The sequence below is a fragment of the Hypanus sabinus genome, chromosome 1 (genome assembly GCF_030144855.1).
Source record: "Hypanus sabinus isolate sHypSab1 chromosome 1, sHypSab1.hap1, whole genome shotgun sequence".
In the NCBI taxonomy this organism is placed as follows: domain Eukaryota; kingdom Metazoa; phylum Chordata; class Chondrichthyes; order Myliobatiformes; family Dasyatidae; genus Hypanus; species Hypanus sabinus.
In genome coordinates this window covers 180,285,789-180,305,784 of record NC_082706.1, presented here as the reverse complement: position 1 = coordinate 180,305,784, position 19,996 = coordinate 180,285,789, and the positions used below count along the sequence as shown (strand labels likewise).

The 19,996-nt window shown below is 41.4% G+C and overlaps 1 protein-coding gene across 1 annotated transcript in view; it reads left to right on the top strand.

Moving 5' to 3' along the window:
- Positions 1 to 399: 399 nt before the first annotated feature.
- The window catches only part of LOC132382925 (solute carrier organic anion transporter family member 5A1), a 207,352-nt gene continuing 187,755 nt past the window's right edge, over positions 400 to 19,996 (top strand). The window contains exon 1 of the mRNA XM_059953535.1: positions 400 to 1,510. Within this exon, the coding sequence (XP_059809518.1) occupies positions 736 to 1,510 (775 nt within the window). The 5' untranslated portion in view covers positions 400 to 735. The remainder of the gene's footprint in view (positions 1,511 to 19,996) is intronic.

The following is a 19,996-nucleotide window of genomic DNA, read 5'->3' as shown; positions in this document are numbered from 1 at the left end:
TGTACTAATCATAGATTTCTTCATGCTTATTAAAACCGCGGAATTTGATGGCGGTGTTTGCTCGAGTGCCTGTCGTCACCCCGGGTTACGAACCTGTGGAGAATTAAGCTTGCATTTAGTTTCTTTCAAAAAATTGTAATTATAATGTCGAGCTGGGGATGCAGGGCACCTCTCTGATATACTTGTCCTATGTAGCATCCGGCGTACCACGAAACACAATTCATTCATAAATAATAACCGGGGAGGAACAAAGCGCAATACCCAACGACGCTTGTGTGGGGCGCCCGTGGTGACAGTGGCAGGCAGCATTCGTCCGCCTGGGGAACGCTGCGCAAACTCCATTGTCCACATTGCGCCCTCCCCCCATCTACAACCCTCCTACTCAGTGCGTTTGAGGGTAGTTAATCATCATCTCGCCTGGCCACCGGTCGAAGCTCTCTCTTGGCGATGGAGCCGGCGACAGCTCAGCAGCCCGGCATCTCCGGCCACCCGCTGTGGCACCGGTGAGAAGAAAGCAGCCAGTGCCGGTCCGCCATGAGCAGCCAGTCACCGCGCCGCCAGCTGTCACTCCGTGCCCCGGCGCCGGGCACACACCGGCTCCAGCCTCCAGACCGCAGCTCGCTGCCCCCCGCTGCCCCGACTCGCGTGGCGATCCTGCAGCCTTGATTCTCCTCTGTCGACGGGGAGCAGTGTAGACGGAGCGGGAATCGTCGCCGGCAGCAGCGGGGAGCGAGGATGGCTTCGGCCGGCTCGCTGCGGGAAGATGCCGCTCAGCTCCGCGGGCAGGAACCGGCGCCCAGTCAGTCCAGAAGTTTGCCGGCGTTAAACGGCCCCTATGATTGGTCCCTGGGAGTCGGACAGCCCGGGTCGCCGACTGCCAGGGGCACTAACCTGGCCGCGGGTACAGCCCGAACCCCGGGCAGCGGCAGCTGTGCAACGACGCCGGGGCGGAAGGGGTGCCGGGTGCTCAGCGACTCCCGTTGTTTCCTGGCGTGTATGTGTTGCCTGACCTTCATCCAATCACTCATGGTGTCCGGCTACCTCAGCAGCGTCATCACCACCATCGAGAAGCGCTACAACCTGAAGAGCTCCGAGTCCGGTCTCCTAGTAAGCTGCTTCGACATCGGCAGCCTGCTGGTGGTGGTCTTCATCAGCTACTTCGGGGGTCGGGGTCGGAGACCCCGCTGGCTGGCCGTGGGCGGCTTTCTCATCGCCGTCGGAGCCGCTCTCTTCACTCTCCCTCACTTCATCTCCCCCACTTACGAGATCCAGGAGCTGAACACGACCTCGTCCGGGCAGGGTTTGTGCAGCGCCAGCAATGGCACCGGCGCCAGAGACTCGGGGTCTGGCTGTGCGGGCAGACACTCCTCCGGCCGGCAGCACTCACTCTACGTGGCTCTTTTTGTCTGCGCCCAGCTGCTCATCGGCGTGGGCTCAACCCCCATTTACACGCTGGGGCCCACATATTTGGACGACAACGTTAAAGCTGAGAACGCATCCCTCTACTTGGGTAAGTGAGAATTTACAGCAGTCACCTGCCAACTTTAGCAGTAAGAATGACCCTTTAACTTGTATTGAGGCGGATAACGCACTGGATTTTAAATGTGAACTGAACCGAAACCCAGTTTCATCGCTATTCAGTATTACTGTATTCTCTCTTTGTATTTTCATAATCCAAAACTGATTAGTAATTCTCTACGACTGTAGTACAAGTTCTTTTTGTTGTGTACATACAAGATTATTACTTTGTGGCATCTTTCTGACTGCTCTTATCGGATGTACAAAAGGGTGTATAAATAAACTGCAATTTCATTGAAAAATTTGGAAGGAATGATGATTAAGGAATCTATTGATCATTTCACGTTTGATTCAAAGATCGTGGCATGAGACTGAATTATTCTCTCAACAGCAAGCTATTGGCACTGATCTGTTAATTAACAAATTCTGTAAGAATGCACACATAATCATGATAGCTTAGAATATAGACGAAACATAAATGACTGCTTAGATTCCAATGTTTGATATTTTAACAGTATCATGAATGCCAAAACAAATTTATAGAAAAGTTACTACACTGAAAATACCACCAGTCCTGTTCAATGCCAGGAATATATTTAATAGTTAAATAGTTAAACATTCTTCTGTGATTTACACATTCAGTTGACAGATTCTGGTGCAAACTTGTGCTAGGAGTCTTGAATAAGAAAGAATGGTCTTGGTTATTAATGTGATAGTTTGATTAACAAAAGTTACATGTTATCTGGTATGTTGCAGAAATAACCTTGATTCTTCACCAAAGAATAATATTGCTTCACACATTCTTGGTAAATTCTGAAACAGTGACAGAAATTTGTTTGTGAATTTGTGAAAGTTGAAATTAACCGGGTAATACAGGCTATTTGTTTATCAGAAGTAAATTTCATTAATGAGTCCTTGTTCATCTTTCAGCAGTCTAGTAATATTGAGGGGCTCCTTGTAGAAAGTTGCTTGCTGGCAGAGCAATGGTATCTCGCTTCGCAAGAGAAAATGGACTATAAGATGATTTTTAATAAATTATAGATTGATAATTTGTAATGTTAGTGTACAGACTGCAAACTAAGATCATTTTCTCTCAACTTTAAGTCTGAAAATGTTTCATAAATCTAGATTTCAAACTCCAGAGTATTTAAATGAATTTATGACACTGGTAAAGCATTGTCCTTTATACTTGCTCTTAGAACTAGTGTTTCAGTAGTGATTCACCTATCGAAGCTGATAATCACACTATTTTTATAACTAATTTTATGTATTGAAACTGCATTGGTTTTGTATTTGGGAAGGTAGATTTTACATGCTGATTGTACAGTCATTAAGTCATTGAACTGTACTTGCACTTGATGCAAAAATAGATGACATTCTCTTCTACAGGTCAGGGAATTCCAACTGGTAGGACTTTATAATATCACAGCATGAACACATGTTGCACTGAGTTCAGTGGAGAAGTTAGTATGGCTAAGATCCAATGCTATTCTGTTTGTATTTAATTTATCTAAATATTTGTGCCCACAATACCAGGCAGTTCAACCGCTGTTAATCATTGTGAAATAAATCGGCAATTGTCAGTAAAGCCACTGACTTACTAGATAACACAATATTTTCCTCTGTCTGAACGTTATTCTCCATATTATATACAATCTGCTATGGAGTTTTCTTCCTGTGACCGAAAAGATGCCATTCCCCTTTAAACTATTAAAAAAATATATTTTCTTTCTCCTTTGTGAGGGACAGAACAGCTGTAGGTGTAAGTCTTTGTGGGACATAGATGCTTATAACAGCTGTGAAATTTCTCAAGCTTGAGCAGGCATAGCAATACAGATGAAAAATCAGGGCTCAGAGTCCTATACTATTGTTGGCACAAATCATACAGAACAGAGACAGTCTTTTGTTTCTTGGAAAAGACTGGTTATCACAAGCACTGTACTAATGTATAATCTGGCCAACAAAAAACAATTATCAATAGTAGAATAGTTGAACAAAATATTTATGTAGAAGCAGGCTTTAATGAAAATAGCTTGGATTTACGTATGTTTTCTTTGAAATTATAAGTAATTATGTTAGCAGCAAAACTAGATCCATTGCCTAGATATGTATTAAATACACATTTGCTGTCACTACAAATAAACTTGCATTCCTATTAGGGATTTCCCATACCTTTGTTTGTTTTAAAAGAAATGATTGTTTCATTACTTCATGGTTTTGAATAATTCTTTGATTCTATTGATATTTGTAAGGAAGTAGTACTTGGTGAACAGAACAGTATTTGATATTTTCTTCCTGTCCTAGTTTAATAAACTACTTTGTCTTTTGATGCATTCTTTGTAGTGTATGCAATATTCAGTGTATTATCAGCAACACAGCTTCCCGTCTCTCAAAGATGGTGAGGTAAAAAATGGGTTTTTAGCAGATTCTATCCAGTTAAATAGCTCAAAATTACAATTTGTAATGAGTAGTTAACATAGAAACATAGAAAACCTACAGTACAATACAGGCCCTTTGGCCCACAAAGCTGTACCGAACATGTCCTTACCTGAGAAATTACCTAGGGTTACCCATAGCCCTCTATTTTTCTGAGCTCCATATACCTGTCCAGGAGTCTCTTAAAAGACCCTATCATATCCACCTCCACCACCATCGCTGGCAGCCCATTCCACACACTCACCACTCTCTGTGTAAAAAAAAAACAACAACTTACCCCTGATATCTCCTCTGTACCTGGTTCCAAGCAAATTAAAACTGTGCCCTCTCATGCTAGCTATTTCAGCCCTGGGAAAAAGCCTCTGACTATCCACATGATCAATGCCTCTCATCATCTTATACACCTCTGTTGGGAAACTGAATATAGAATAATGTACAAACATTTATCCATGATACCTATAGTACATGGGTCTGACTGTGGTTTACCAGAATATAAACTGTTCGGTGCTGATTTGATATATTTTCAGGGGAAAGTGTTAGCATGGACAGATTTGCAGGGGCCAGGACTTTCCATTAGTTAGTAAACACTTACAAATACAAGGCATTGTAAGATATATTTCTAAATACAAGGGACGGTAAAGGTTTTGAAATCCTACAGTTGGCAGTTGATGAAATGCCGAAGTTTTGATTTGATTTGGTAAAAAACAATGCAATTCTCTGTATCTTTCAATGTTCCTGTGATAAATAAAGGTAATCTCTGTCTTTAATCTCTCTCTAATTTTAAATCTCAGACTGATAGACCAAATGCTGTTGATGACCAAATGCTATTAAGGCATTGTGGAGCAGAGCAGTATACTAGAATTAAATCATTAATCGGCCATAATCATATTGAATGACTGATCAGGTTTGAGAGGCAAAATGCACGTGTTGGTATGTTCCATTGAAAATGTTGGAAGCAATCAGAAGTGGTACTAACTTTTACTTTTTAAAAACTTGTGAGGTGTTGAATGAGAAATACATTTTGAGAATATTTCCCATGTTTTCAGGTTAAGTTCTGTTCAAACGAGTGAGTATTGGAACAGAGAAGACAGATGTGCTATTTGATATCCAGAAAGGCACTGGTGGGAAAGCAGTCTGCAAATCCTGTTTGTCTGTATCCAAAACTGTAGTTGATGCTTCAGTGTTCTTCAGGAATGCTAATTTAACAGCAGAAGTGCAACACTGTAAAGTCAGATGTTTATTTCACAACCGTCATAATGTAGAACTAAAGGAGAGAGTGGGATCTTTGTTAATATTAATAGCCTAGAAGCATTAAAGACGTAAATAACTTTCATATTTTGACTTTATCGTGTTTCAGATTATATAACATGCCTGAATGGAATGTAGTTTGTAAATTCAAAAAGAAAACTAGTGACCTAGAAATTCTATCACATAATGCAGTGCTATATGACTAAACTTCATTCAGTAGAAGGCTGGTCATTTGTCTTTCATTAAGTTTGTGGTTTTGCTTTTGAGTCCTCAGGACATATGACTTGGCAATGAATGGAGGCACCTGCGTGTGTGGAATATCTTAACATGCAGCACATATCAGGACGTCACTTGCGAGGACTCAAGGAATGAGAAGTGGTTGCAGCTAATTTCACTTTAAATTTTAAAAAAAAGTTCCTCATTATGGCTTTCCCGTGGGAGCAGATTAAAATCGCAAAGAATGAGAAGTCACATGGTACAGAATCTCAGGAGGACAGGAAGGAAGCAATAATAGTTGTACATATTAAGGACCCCTCTTGGTGAGAATTTTTTTTATTGTATGGGTGGGCAGCTGATTTTAAATGGTGTAATAAGATGAGATGCTCAGAGGAAGAGTAGGGCAAACAGGAGCAGGTAGCCACTGCAACAGTATGGACTGGACAAGTGTTCGAAGGTGCAGCCAGGCATTACTCGTAATCTCCAGGGTTTCCTGGCAAGATCACTATGTCAATGCAGCCATTCACAGTTTACAACTGAATGAGCATTCTGGAGAGAATTGTGGCAAGAGACAGAATTGATAGATCTGCTGGCTATCATCTCCTCAATAGCTTAACGTACATAGGATCACATAATACAATGCACTGAGAAATGAGCCACTCATCCCTACCATTTTATTCCAGTATATTTGTTAAATATGAGCCTCCTTCCACCTCTCTTCACCTACATTTCTCAGCATAACCCTCTATCCTTCCTTTGTTTGACACAGTTTACTGTCTTAAAGGGATGCCTTCCTTAAAAATTAAACTAGTTTCTGCATTCTCTCTATCAAAACCCTTCACAATTTCAAAGACCTCATGTTTACCCATTGTTTCTAAGAGAAAGATGATTCAGTCTGTTCACACATTTTGATATTTATACCCACGTATTTCATATCTCGTTTGCATAAAACTTTTCTGCCATCCTTCCAGTATTTCTATATCCTTTTTATAAAATGGCAACCAGAGATGTGTAAAAGCTCTGTCACAGGAAGAGATCACAAACTGGACAGAGGAAAAGATTGAAGGATAATCCTTAAAGGCTTTTTACAGGACATTGGGCATGTCTGGCTAAATGAAGAAGAAACATCTTTGATTGTACAAGAACCTTCTGTCCATACATTGGGAATGTAAGTGACAGAAGGAGCTCACCAACTTATCAACTACCCTTCAGTCTGTTCAAACAGGAATCCTTGCAAATCTGTGGAAAAGTCTAGTGTTACAACATTGGCCTCTTCAGAGCCAAAGAGCAGACAAGATTTCCGAATTCCTAAGGGACTAGGCAAAAGGAAAACGGTATTCCAAGGCTGCGTGCAAATTTTGCACAGTTTACCAACTTTTGAGTTCCATTTCTCTAAAAATAAACTTCAGTACTTTGTTTACTTTCTTTATGGCTTGCTGATCTCTGGCACATTTTACTAATTGATACCTTTGCGCTACAGTCTTCCTTTGTTCCTCTGCACCAATTTGATTCGCATCCAGTAATGTGACCTACCCATTCTTCCTTGTAAAATGTACTGTTATCTGTACTGAACTTAGTTTGGCCAATCTGCAAGTTTATTAATGTCATTTATTTTTCTGCAGTCCTCTTCACTAGTGACTGTCTGACAGTTAACCCAAACATGTAATTGATCTCATTTGCAAATTTAGTTGATGTTTTGATTTTATGTTTAAAAAATTTTATAATGTAAGTTCTGAACAGCAGCAGTTCCAGCACTGGTCCTTGAAGAGCATTACCAATCTTTATTCCTTTTCATGCTCCTTTTTTCTTCTTGTTTTATTTTAAGGAATATTTCTAAACTCTTAACAAGGTGAGGTAAGAGGTCAGAGTGGGGAATAAAAGAGGGAAGGGTGAAGAAAAAAAATAATAGAAGAAGAAATTGATTATGTTCATTCCGTTAGACTGGAGGTTATCTAGATGGAATATGAGGCATTGCTTCTCCACCCTGAGAGTGGCCTCATCATGGCAGAAGAGGCGGCCATGGACTAACGTCAGTATGGGAATAGGAACTAAAATGGTTTGTCACTGAGAAATTCTACTTTCGGCAGATGGAGCAGAGATGCTCAACAAAGCCCTCCTCTCCAGTTTCTGTCTGGTCTCACCAATGTAGAGGAGGCTGCATTGTGAACACTGGATACAATAGACGACTCCAAGAGATTAGTAGCTGAATTGTTGCCTCACTTGGAAGTACTTTTTAGGGCCCTTAATGAAGGTGAGGGAGGAGGTGAATGAACAAGTGTAGTATTTTTCTCTCCTTCCCTTTTCATCCATTCCCAATTCTGGTCTCCTAAATCTTCTCCTCACCTCCCCCGGTGCTCCTCCTTCTTCCTTTTCTCCCACGGTCCACTCTCCAAGTCTTATCAGATTCCCTATTTTCCAGCTCTTTACCTTTCTCACCCACCTGGATTCACCTATCACCTTCTAGTTGGTCCCCCTTCACCTCCCCCAACCTTTTTATTCTGGTGTTTTCTGCCTACTTTCCCAGTCCTGATGGAGTGTCTCAAGCAAAACATCAACAGTTTATTAATTTCTGTAGATGCTGCCCAACCTCCTCCAGCACTTTTTTCTGTGTTGCTCTGGATTTCTAGCATCTGCAGAATCTCTTGTATTTGCATGATTTCTGTGATTAGTTGATCTGGATTGCTTTCTAAGGAATCATCTTTTATATTTAAATTGCAAATACAAAATGGTTGGGCATAATACTTTTGAAAGAATGAGGGTAATAGTTGGTGGGTGCCTAATAAGTAATGGCAATTATGTGCAGTGCACTTCAGCACAGTATTGTAGCATCTCTTGAACATCAATAAATGCGAAGTGAATCTCAAGATCATTAATCAATAGAAAGAGCATTTGGCCAAACGGCGGTCCTATTGGATACTGGAGACTGTCCAATACAACATCGCAATCCAAGTGTCATGACTTACCACTTTTTCCCTTCAACCAAGTTGTTGATACGTTATCACTGCCTCCAGATTATGCAGAGAAGTCTTGTGTGCAACACCTCTTTGAAAGCTTTTTGAAAATTCACTGATACTGTAGTGCCTTTGTCAAAAGAAACAATCAGAATTCCAAGGCAATACTTGAGATGACTCTGACAGAGAACTCTGGTCATAGATAGGTACATGGGACAGGTATATGAAAGCTTTTAAAGAAACATGGTTAAGGGATGTGCAGGGTTGGTAGCTTAATGTTCTGGGGTCCAGATGCTACCTGTGTGATAAGAATGAGGTAAGAAAGAAGTGGAATTGCATTTTTGAGGAAGGTGAACATAATGAGAATACTTGGGATGTTCCTGGGATTGAGGCTATTTGGGTGAAACTTAAGGCTGATTTATACTTGTGTGTACGGGCTATGCCGTAGCCCTGAATTTCACTTCTGCATCGCTCTATGCTGTAGCAAGCATATGTTGGTGTGTGCCAAAACGCTAGTTGGCGGTGGGGTTTCAATGCCACTGTGTTGAGTTTCTTCGTGAGAGACGTGGACGAGAAAATGCATTTCAAACATTTTTGCATGTCGGCAGGTAGATTTGACGAGTTGGTTCATCTATTTCGCATTGGTGTACAGACATGGTGGAGAAGAAGCAACCGGAAATGCGTAGGAGGAATTGCGATGCTACCAAGTGGACCAATCACAGCTGTTGTAGTCTGCATCGCCGTGACGTGTGAGTGAGTTTTTTGGGGAGGTGCATGTCACCCTACTGTGTAGGGTACACGGTACCTATGGCGTAGATACGACACGCAAGTATAAATCTGCCTTTAGGGAGTGATCACTTTGATGAGGTTGTACTTTAGGCCCCTCAACAATCAGTGTAAATTAGAGGAATAAGTATGTAGGGAGATTGCAGAAAGCTGAAAGAATAATAAGGTTGTAATAGTAGGTGATTTTAACTTCCTAGTTATCGACTGTGGGTGGCGAGGTGGAGGTACGTCCCCAGCAAAGCAGGTGTAAAGCACTCCTTCCCTCCGCTAGTCAACCAGTTACCTTTAAATACTTTTACCTTCAGATTACTCTGTTCTACAACATTCTCCATGAACCTGTTACTTACTGTGCTTGTCCTGCCCTGGTTTAACTTACCAAAATGCAACACATTGCACTTGTCCAAGTTAAATCCCGTCTGCCATGTTTGGTCCGTTTTCCTGGTTGATCTAGATCCTGTTTTGATCTTGGCTAACCTTCTTCACTCTCCACTATACCACTGACAACCCTTTACCTACTCTCTCACTGACACTTGTCCTGCCTCATTTCCCAAGAAGTTGGTTATGTTACCCCTCTCTACTATAGTTATCTACATAATACATGAGAAAATGGTCCTGGACATATTTAACAAATTCTATCCCATCCAAACTCTGGCAGTCCAAGTTCAATATTCATCATTATTATCATGTGCCATGTCGTATGACATGGGCCACCTTGGTCTCATAAGCATGACTGTTCTTGGTCAACTTTTCTACAGAAGTGGTTTGCCATTGCCTTCTGGGCAGTGTCTTTCCAAGACGGGTGACCCCAGCCATTATCAATACTCTTCAGTGATTGTCTGCCTGGTGTCGGGACTTGTGATATGCACCAGCTGCTCATATGACCACCCACCACCCGCTCCCATGGCTTCACGTGACCCTAAACAGGGGGCTAAGCAGGTGCTACATCTTGCCCAAGGGTGACAGAGGGAAGCAGTGCCTTATACCTTCTGTAGATTTCTATGTTGTATGTAAGTTTGGACAAAATGCATCCTACTTGTTTTTGGAGATAGAGCATAGTAAGGGGCCCTTCCAGCCCAACGAGCCTGCACCGCCCAATTACACCTATGTGAGCAATCAGCATTCTCACCCATCCATCTTTGGGGTGTTGGTGGAAACTGGAGCACACAAAGGAAGCCCACGTAGGCACAGGGAGAGTACACAAACTCCTTACTTACAGCCCGGTCGCTGGCATTGTGTGCCGCCCATTGGTAAAGGTTATCATCCAGGTTGCTTCAAGATCGTATTTTCCTGAAGTAATAATAAAATAATTTTTTTTATTTGATGTTAAATATGTAAATCAATTGGTCACGTTTTTGAATCCAGGAGTAGAGAAAAATTGAAAGTGCTGACTTTTTTTTCTCCCTTCCCCCACCTTTCAAATCTACTCGTCATCTTTATGTCTCCAGTCCTGCGGAAGGGTCTCGGCCTAAAACGTAGACTGTACTTTTACTCGTAGATGCTGCCTGGCCTGCTGAGTTGCTCCAGCATTTTGTGCTTGTTGCTCAGATTTCCAGTCTCTGCAGATTTTCTTTTGTTTGTGATAGAAAATGTTTTTTTTTGTCAAAACTGTTTATTTCCTTGTGATCTGTTCTTGACCATCTTTAATGGTCTGATATACTCACTAACTCTTCTCAAAACTGCAAGATGTTTCTTGTTACTGCTATAATTGTCTATTTCAACATTTCTTTTAACATTTTAGTACTCTTAACAGCAGTCATCATCTTCTCAAGCTGAGAAAAATTACAGCTTATAAAATTATAGATGTTCATTGCAAGGTCAAAGATGCTTCTGTAAAGTTTACAGCTTGTGAGAGCAGGTTTAGAAGATTTCACACGGTACAGATTAATACTATGCTTGCGTGCTTAATTTCTGCAGGGAAATGTTTAATAATGGTCTTAAAGTGATAAAACAATTAAAGCTACGATCTGGCAGTTTGTAAGGAAAGGAATATGCAGTCCATGTTTCAGGCCAAGACTCTACATAGATGCTGCTTGACCTGCTGTGTTCCTTTTAGCATTTTGTGTGTGTTACTCTGCAGTTCCAGCACCTGCAGAATCTCTTGTGTTTATGAAAAGCTAATTGAAAACTTGTCTTTTATACCTCTTTAAAAATTATGCATAAATTTTGTAGTCATTTTCTGACTCCCAAATAAACGAACTTGGTTATTAAGCAGTGATTACATGTACAGTATGCTGGAACCTGGAATCTTTGGATTCAGCTGCGCATTCTGTGATGGCCATGTGAAAAATGCCACACTGTTGTTGACTTTCCATTAGTCCTTCAGAGTGCAGGTCTGAAAGTGGCCGGGGCCAATTTATTAGTCCTTCTCTTGCTTTTCATTTTGAACAATTTTAGTGGACTGTTCTCGTATCTATAATAGATCTGAAAATCATCCCTGTGAGCAGATACCATAGAACAGTACAGCTTCGTCCAACAATGTTCGTGACATGATGCATAATTAAACTAATTCTCTTCTGCCTGAATATGATTTATATCTCTCCATTCCTTACATATTTATGTATCTATCAGCTTCTTAGACATCACTACTGTATCTGCTTACACCACTCCCCACAGCAGCCTGTTCCAGGCACCTACCATCTCCATGTTTCTTAAAAAAAAAATTGCCACACACATTTCCTTTAAACTTTCCTCCTCTCACCTTAGACCATGATCTTCAGTTCTCGACCGCTACCCTGGGGGGGAATAATGATTTTCTCTTGTCTCTTTCAAAATCAAAGACGAGTTTTTAGATTACACACAAACACACATGCACAGGTGCAATGAAAAGCTTGCACAACTTTGCAGCTACATTGCATTATGTAAGCAGAATTCATAAGGCAGTTTTATGTCTCTCATAGTCTTATGAACCTCTACTAGATCTCCTCTCAGCCCTTGAAGCTCCAGAGAAAGCAACACAAGTTTTTTCCAGCCTCTCCTTATTGCTCAGAAACTCTAATCCAGGCATTATCCAGTTAAAACACACAATCTGTTGGAGGAACTCAGTGGGTCGAGCTGCATTTGTGGGAGGAAAGGAACTGTTGACTTTTGGGTCGAAAAACTGGCATTGGGACCAAAAGTGGAGAGGCAACGTGGTCAACATAGAGAGGTGAAGGGGAGTGGCGAGAAAGGATTATGAGGTGATTGGTGGACTGAGGAGGGGTGTAAGATGCCAGGCAGGTAGGGAGGTGAGTAGGGCTGTGAGGCTGTGACAGGAGAATGATGGATAGGGAAACAAAAGCATCTGGTGAATGTCTTCTGCAACATTTCCAAACCCCCGACATTCCTCCTGAAACTGGGTGACCAGAATTGCACATAATACCCCAAGTGTAGCCAAGCAGAATTTTATATAGCCATAATTTCCTGACTCTTATTATCAGTACTCTGAATAGTATAGCATCTGCATTCTTTACCACACCATCTACTTGTGTAGCCACTTTCAATGACCTGATTTGGACCCCATGATCCCTCTTTTACATCAATGCCCTACCATGAAATGTACACTTTCCCCTTTCGTTAGACCTCTCAGTGTAACTTCTCACACTTATTCAGATTAAACTCCGTTTAGTATTTCTCTGATCATATCTGTAACTTTTCAACATTCTGTTGTATCCTTCAACAGTCCTGTAAACTGTCCGTAACTCGAGCAGTCTTTGTGTCAGAGCCAGAGTAATGCAGTATGGAAACAAGCTCGTGTGTGCACACTTGGTTCTACACTCGTATCATGTTCTCAAGGATTTTTTTTACTCCTGTTTGTTATGACATTTCAAGGCAAAATCAATGTATAGTTCAACAGTGTCTTGAAACAGAATCTCTAGGGCAATATGTAGAGTGGCATTTTTTTTTACAGCCCCTGCCCCCCTGACAAAGGTGGTTTGATGCAGTTCCTCAATAGTCATTTAAGCTCCATTCTGAAAAAAACATACATTAATATCTGCAGTACGTCCTACCAACTGATATGATTTGCGTTGACTCCTGGATTCCAGATGATACTCAGAAATGGCCAATAAATAATGGAAAGAATAAGACTCTTTAGCTTAATATAGGCTTGTGCTCATTTGCAGAACCTGTGTATGCCTTGTGATTGGAAGAATGGAAGTCAGCACATTTAGTTCTTTAAATCCATCGAAGTGTATTAGCACAAAAGGCCCCATTTGCCCAGGAAGTCTATGCTGCTCCTGAATAATGCAATCCCATTGGACTCATTCTCCACCATTCCGCAAATTGTTCTTAAGTTGCAGAAGGCAACTGGGGAATTGTACCACTGGAACAGAAAGGGGTGGAGTGGCACCACATTATGGAAAACACTGCATTTCAACCAACAAAGTAACATAATACACAAAGCTTGAACTTTTTCTTCATTTTTCCTTGACCCTTAAGAGTCTCACAAAGCCTGAAAGAACATGTTCTTTCAAAATACTGTAATCATTCTGAATATAAATGCTTTATTAAGATGCATTAGGTTTGCTTAGTTTACACTGATGTTGAATTGTTTAGATCTGGGGACACTTCGTGACGTTCCTTAAGCAAACATTTGCTAAGTGAAATATGCGAGGTAGTAAGGCTCCTGTCGACATTTTTTACAAGATGGCAGGGAGATTCAAGTTAATTAAAAGCAAGTAAATCAAAGTGTCTATCTTTAATTACCTTCACCAATGCTTTGCCATCTGCTGTCTGTGACACACTGTAAACTTATTAACCTGCCAATCTACATTTTAAATCTAAGTCATTCCTATACATCACAGGGGCTGCTCATGGACGTCCAGTCAGAATAACAGCCTTACAGCAACACCCTCTGTCAATGCTATGTGCAAGCCAGTTCTGAATCCCCAATGATTAAGTCACCATGAATCCCATGTACCTTAACCATCTGGATAAGCCTATCATGAGGGACCTATCTAAATCCACGTTGACTATATCCACTGCCCTAGTCTCAGCAATCAGCACTGTTACTTCCTCAAAAAAAATCAGTTAAGTTTTGGGGTGCAACCTGTCATGCACAAAGCCATGTTGACCATCCCTAATTGGGTTATGTTTTCCAAATGTGTGTAAATTCTACCCTTAAGGCTCCTCTCCAACAGCTTCTCTACCAATATATGAACTTACTGTGCTGTAATTTCATTGATCATCCCTATTTCCCTTCTTGAACATAGAAACAACATTGTATTATCTTAACTATACCCCTCATAATTTATCAAATCGCCCCCATTCTCCTATGCTTCAGGCAGTAAAGTCCCGACCTGTGCAACCTTTCCCTATAACTCAGGTCCCTGAATCCTGGCAAAATCCCTGTGTCTGAGAAAAGTTATTTGTCATCTGTTTGACCGCCACCTCACCACCAAATCTAACAAATGAATGTATAGCATATGCCAGAAGACTGTTGAATTGATATTAATTAAATCACACTTTTTATTGTGCGCTGGACCAAACCAATTCCATGACAAGAAAATTGATTGCAATGAATGCTCGTGTACAGTTTGCTAACACTATCCCGACAGACTGTGTTGTCTTCTCAATACTCATCCATATCTGACTCATGGTGCATTTTTATCTTCCCTTAGCACAGAGATTCTCAATCTGGGGTCCATGGACTCCTTGGCTAATGGTAAGACTCCATGACATAAAAAGAGATTGGGAACACCTGCCTTAGCATTATTGAGGCCCTCAGTTAGCTGGAGTTGACCATGGAGATTGCATCCTAGCGGTCTACATGATACTCAAGCCAGAGCAGAGTGATATGGAGAGCAAGCTGGTGAGTCCAAAGGAACAGCAGAGACTGATATGGTTTGGCACTAACTGTGTAGCAGGAACGGCCAGTCAGCATTGAACTCAATCTGAGACTGCCTTAGGGACTCCAGCTGTGGGTTTTTCCTTGGGAAATTTTTCCCCCTGAGGCCTTCTGCATGAGTGTGCAAGGCAGCGGAAGTTTGAGATCAGAGTTTTCCTCTAGATGAGCTGCCAACCATGGCTGATGAGATCCATTTGCCCAAAGCGATTTTAAGGCACCAGTAACCTGCCTTTGACCCTTATCCTGTTTGAGGAAGGGTTCTGCTGGACTTGGTGGCTAAGCCACATGTGAAGGCAAGGAACTGGATTTGTTAGTCAGAGGCTATTCGATATGCACACCATTGGAAGCATTTAATAGGTAGTGCGAGCTTATCCCCACTATCTTCCTTGGCTATGACAACCTTAAAGGACCACCCCTTTATCAGACTGAGGAAATCTTGCTTCCAGTCCAGAACTGTGATTGCTGAGATGGCAGATGAGATGATTATAGGACTTATGGACTCCTCTGCAGGTGAAACAAGAAGGCCTTGATATGTATGTGGCTGGGTGATATGAGAAATAGTAGTCTATAATCATGGTTTTCATTGGGTTTCACGTCTTCCCAATGAAGAGATTTGTCAAATGAAAATCAGATAACGAAATGGGGAGGGAAATTGACATTACATTCATCACAGTCATCAAATGCTTTTGCTGACTATTGATAAGGCTTGAGGAATGAGTACTAGTGAAAGCCTAATTAGCTTTTTTGCAAACACACAAACTATCATTGACCTGAAGCATCAACTCTGTTTCTTTCTCTGCTGATGACTTAGACACTAGTATATTATTACATCATGACATCTGTTTGAAAGCAAATCCTGTACATGTTTTGAGGAGAGCTGAATAACTTTGAGGGTTTTTTTTACTGGTAAAAGGAAGCAGCCTTTGTTCTTGGATTATAGGTCAGTAGGTATATCAGTATCAAAGGAATAGTTTTGTCCCTTGATATGCAATAGCCTGAATGAATCTAACCAAGGAAAGAACATCAGCATGTTGAGGTATTAAACTTCCTATGCTGACAATTTATGAGATGCACTTATGTTGTGTCTGAAGCATATTGAAAGCATATTTCCCTTGGGTTTTTGACTTCTCAAGACTGGGAGTGCAGAGCTGCCAAAGTACTTGTAAATTTAAGGCAGGACTTTCATCTTGTACATGCTCTCGTGCAGTGCAGCAAGAGGGCAATCTATCGCTTTGTGCAGTAAAAGTTCAGCGGCTTTAAAACTGTCTGTGTTCTAGGTGCTTCTTCAATGACTTTTGGTCCTCGAGTTGCTCACTTGTTTTACGGGATAATTTTTGAGAAATTTGTAATCAAACCTATCCTGACTAACATTGAGGAGATCGGACCATTGCTTGTTTTACCTCATACTGACTTCAGTTTTCAGTGAAGTTAGGTGTAAAGACAAAGATTTATCTGAGGCTTCAGGTTCCAGGTTAAAAGAATCTGGTTCTTGCACTCTAAAGGAGGTAGATGAAAATGAAGAAATCCTCCAAGAAAGAAACTTTAAGTTCTCTTTTGAGTGTCCATGAAGACAAGGAAAATTCAACAAATCCATACAAAAATAATTTGGGATCTTCTCCACTTCCTCATCCACTATTTACTTTGATCGCAGTTGGGCATCCTGATGTTGACCTGATTCTGCATGGGGTTGAAACAGAGTACAGTTCTATTTAGGTGAGACCCAGCAGTTTACAGTGTTTCCAGGTTTCTTGATGCCAGGACAGGCACCTGTCAGTGAGTCTGCTGATCAGCCACCCAACAGTTGGAATTGACCCTCTACTCACTCTTATAGCTGGAGGGCCTTCAGAGAATGTCTGTCTCAACAAGGCTACATTGTTGCATGACTGTAGGAATCCTTCTCAGGTTTTTTAAACTGTTAGGCTTTCTAACCAACACAAGAAGAGGGTCTGTTGCATTAGATAGTGTGATAATTTTGGTACAAAAGCCACAATCATCAGGAATGGAATTTTACTCCCATTTGCTTCAGGCTGTAGACTGAAGCTACCATGAACTGGATGAAAGAAGTTTCCTTTTTTCTAATTTAGATTGAGAAACCAGAATCTATCATACTTAAGGGTGAAGAAATTTCCTCTCACCATGACCTGAATGAGTGGCCCTATGTTTTGAGATTCTGCCCCCTACTTTTACGGACTTCCACCAGAGGAAATGTGGAGAGTCACAGAGCGATACAGCAGGAAAACATGTTCTTGGGCCCACTGAGTCTGTGCCAACCATCAATAACCCATTTACACTAACCCTGCATTAACCCAGAGTTCCTCCCTCTCTTCTACCACTCATCTGTAGACTATCAGCAGTTTACAATGGCCAATTAACCTGAACTAATTTGTGATGTGTGAAGAATATGGAGTACTCAGAGGAAGCTCGCAAGGTCATTGAGGGAAAATGCAAACTACATATAGATAGCTTCCAATGTCAAGGTTGAACTTGGGTCTCTAGTGTTGCTAGGTAGTGGAGGTACTATCTGTACCACTGCCCCACCCCTGCATCAAACCAGTCAATCAAGTTAGATTTCTGAATGTTTCAGCAAGTTCACCTCGCAATCTTCTAAACTCATGTATAATCATGTCATCCTGGGGAATCTTTGCTGCAAGTCCTTTATGACTATTTCTCCTCAGATAGGGGTACTGGACATATATAGAGTGTCTTCATCTCCAAGCTCAGAGACGTGGATTCAACACCTCCCTTGCAATTGGATACTTGACTTCCTGACCAACAGGTAGCAAGTAGTAAGGATAGAGAGCATCACCTCTGCCAAGGTTATTCTCAACATTAGTGCTCCATAAGGCTTCACCCTCAGCTCCCTACACTGCTCCCCATACACTTACGACATTGTGGCCAGACTCTGCTCCCGCTCCATTTACAAATTTGCAGATGACCCCACCTTGTCTCAAAGAATGATGTTAGGGTACAGGAATAAATTAGAGAGCATATTGGCATGGTGTCATGAACAACCTTTCCCTCAGTGTCAGCAAAACAAGAGAACTGGTCACTGACTTCAGGAACAGGAGCAGTGCACATGCTTCCGTTTACATTAGTGGTACTGAGGTCAATAGAGTTGAAAGCTTCATTCCCAAGCATGAACATCACCAATAACCTGTCACCAACAATGGACAGGCTATTAGTGTTGCCATGACAAAGGAAGCTCACCAGAGCATCCACTTCTTCAGGATGTTAAAGAAATTTGGTATGTACCCTTTAACCCTCATTAATTTTTATCAACGCATGAGAGAAAACATTCTATCTGGATGCATAATGACTTGGTGTGGCAGCTGCTCTGTCTGAGACTGTAAGAAGCTGCAGAGCATTGTGGACATGGCTTAGCATGTCATGGAAACCTGCCTCCCCACCATGAACTCTGTCTGCACTAAATGCTGAATTAGCAGACTGCTTTCCTTTCTGCTACCTCAGTGCACTTTTGTACTGGAATGTTTGTATGAATGGTACGCAAAACAAAGTTTATCACTGCGCCTCAGTACATATGACAAAAATAAGCCAATTTATCAATTCGTATTCCAGCGAACCAGGATTCGGTGTTATTGGACCAGCACATCACTAATCAATAGAGTCTATCATATAATTTTCTTTTGTATTTATAGTGGATTTTGATTCAAAGTATTCTGATAATTCTGATCCATCAGAGTAATGGGATTCACAAACACATTTTCCTTTCTTTTCATGGAAGAGGCAATAGAGGGTTTTTTGGATATGTGATAGAGTGGACACTGAGATTAAATCCTCAATTCATAAACAAAATCATAATTGTCTTTATAATGCAGTGCTGTCACTTCTCTAACCATCCACAAATGGCCTGATACTTGACCTCGGTCTTTGCTGCACGATAATAATCAATTGTTCTTTGCCTTTTGTTCTTTCTTTAACCACTTCTTAGTGTAAGGGAGGAGGAAGATGAAATTCATCATTTTTATGGTGGGAATGGCACGAATGGTGATATCATTCACAATGGAGAAAAATAAGTAAAGATTTTTGGGCAGACATTTGCCTTTATTGGCTGCTGGTTGCACTCCTCTTTGTAAATCTACTTCCATTGATTTTATTTAGACATCGACTTCAATGCCTAACTTTCGACTGTGAAGGCAGTTTTCAGATAAGGGGCTGGAATTATTGTGGAAAGTGTATTGTTATGTACCCTGTAACTGGGTCAGTTACCAGCAAAGATAGAGAGGTCAGTTGAAGTCTGATGGTACTATTTTTAACAGTATTTATTGATAAAAATACACAAAAAGAATATCAATGCAAACATACAGATAATATACGTCATCACTACTAAGTCTAAAAGCGCGGGTATAATAATAATCACTAAGAAATAGCTCTGTCGTTGTCTAGGGGCTAAAGTATTGTCCGATGGAAATATAAAAGTCACTCAAGTTCATGCAGGCTGCAGCCTTTGGTTGGAGTCAAGATCGAGAGTTTAAAACTTGCCCATTCCTTTTATGATGTCAATCCTTCGAGAGTTGTTAGGGCTGATTTCTCCTTTGTTTTAGCTAAAGCCATTCTTCCGTGGTAAGGCCCACCAATTCCGAGCCAAATGGAAAAGGCCGCACATGGGCTTTCCACCGGCTGTCGCTATTACGCTGTTACAGGATTTCTGGCGTTTCTTCTGGTGTGTCTAAAGGGGCTGTTCCCCAGACCCTCTTTTATCCTGACTCACAGGGTCTCAGATGTCAATCAGGTTGGGATGATGCAATCCCTCCACCAACCCCCTCTGATCATTCCTTGAGGGCTTCCATGAAGTACAGTACTCAATACACAATTCCGTCTCCAAGAGACAATGGCCATTTCCCGAAGCTTTGTATCGCTGAGGGGCCAGGACATTCCAAACCCCTTTGTGGATTCTGCATGTCTTTCTTTCATTTTCTGGATCTGCTGACCTGAATTCATAGCGATCTTGCGATTCTCAAAAAGGAGGGGGCTACTTTGTACCGTTCGAGTTGGGGCA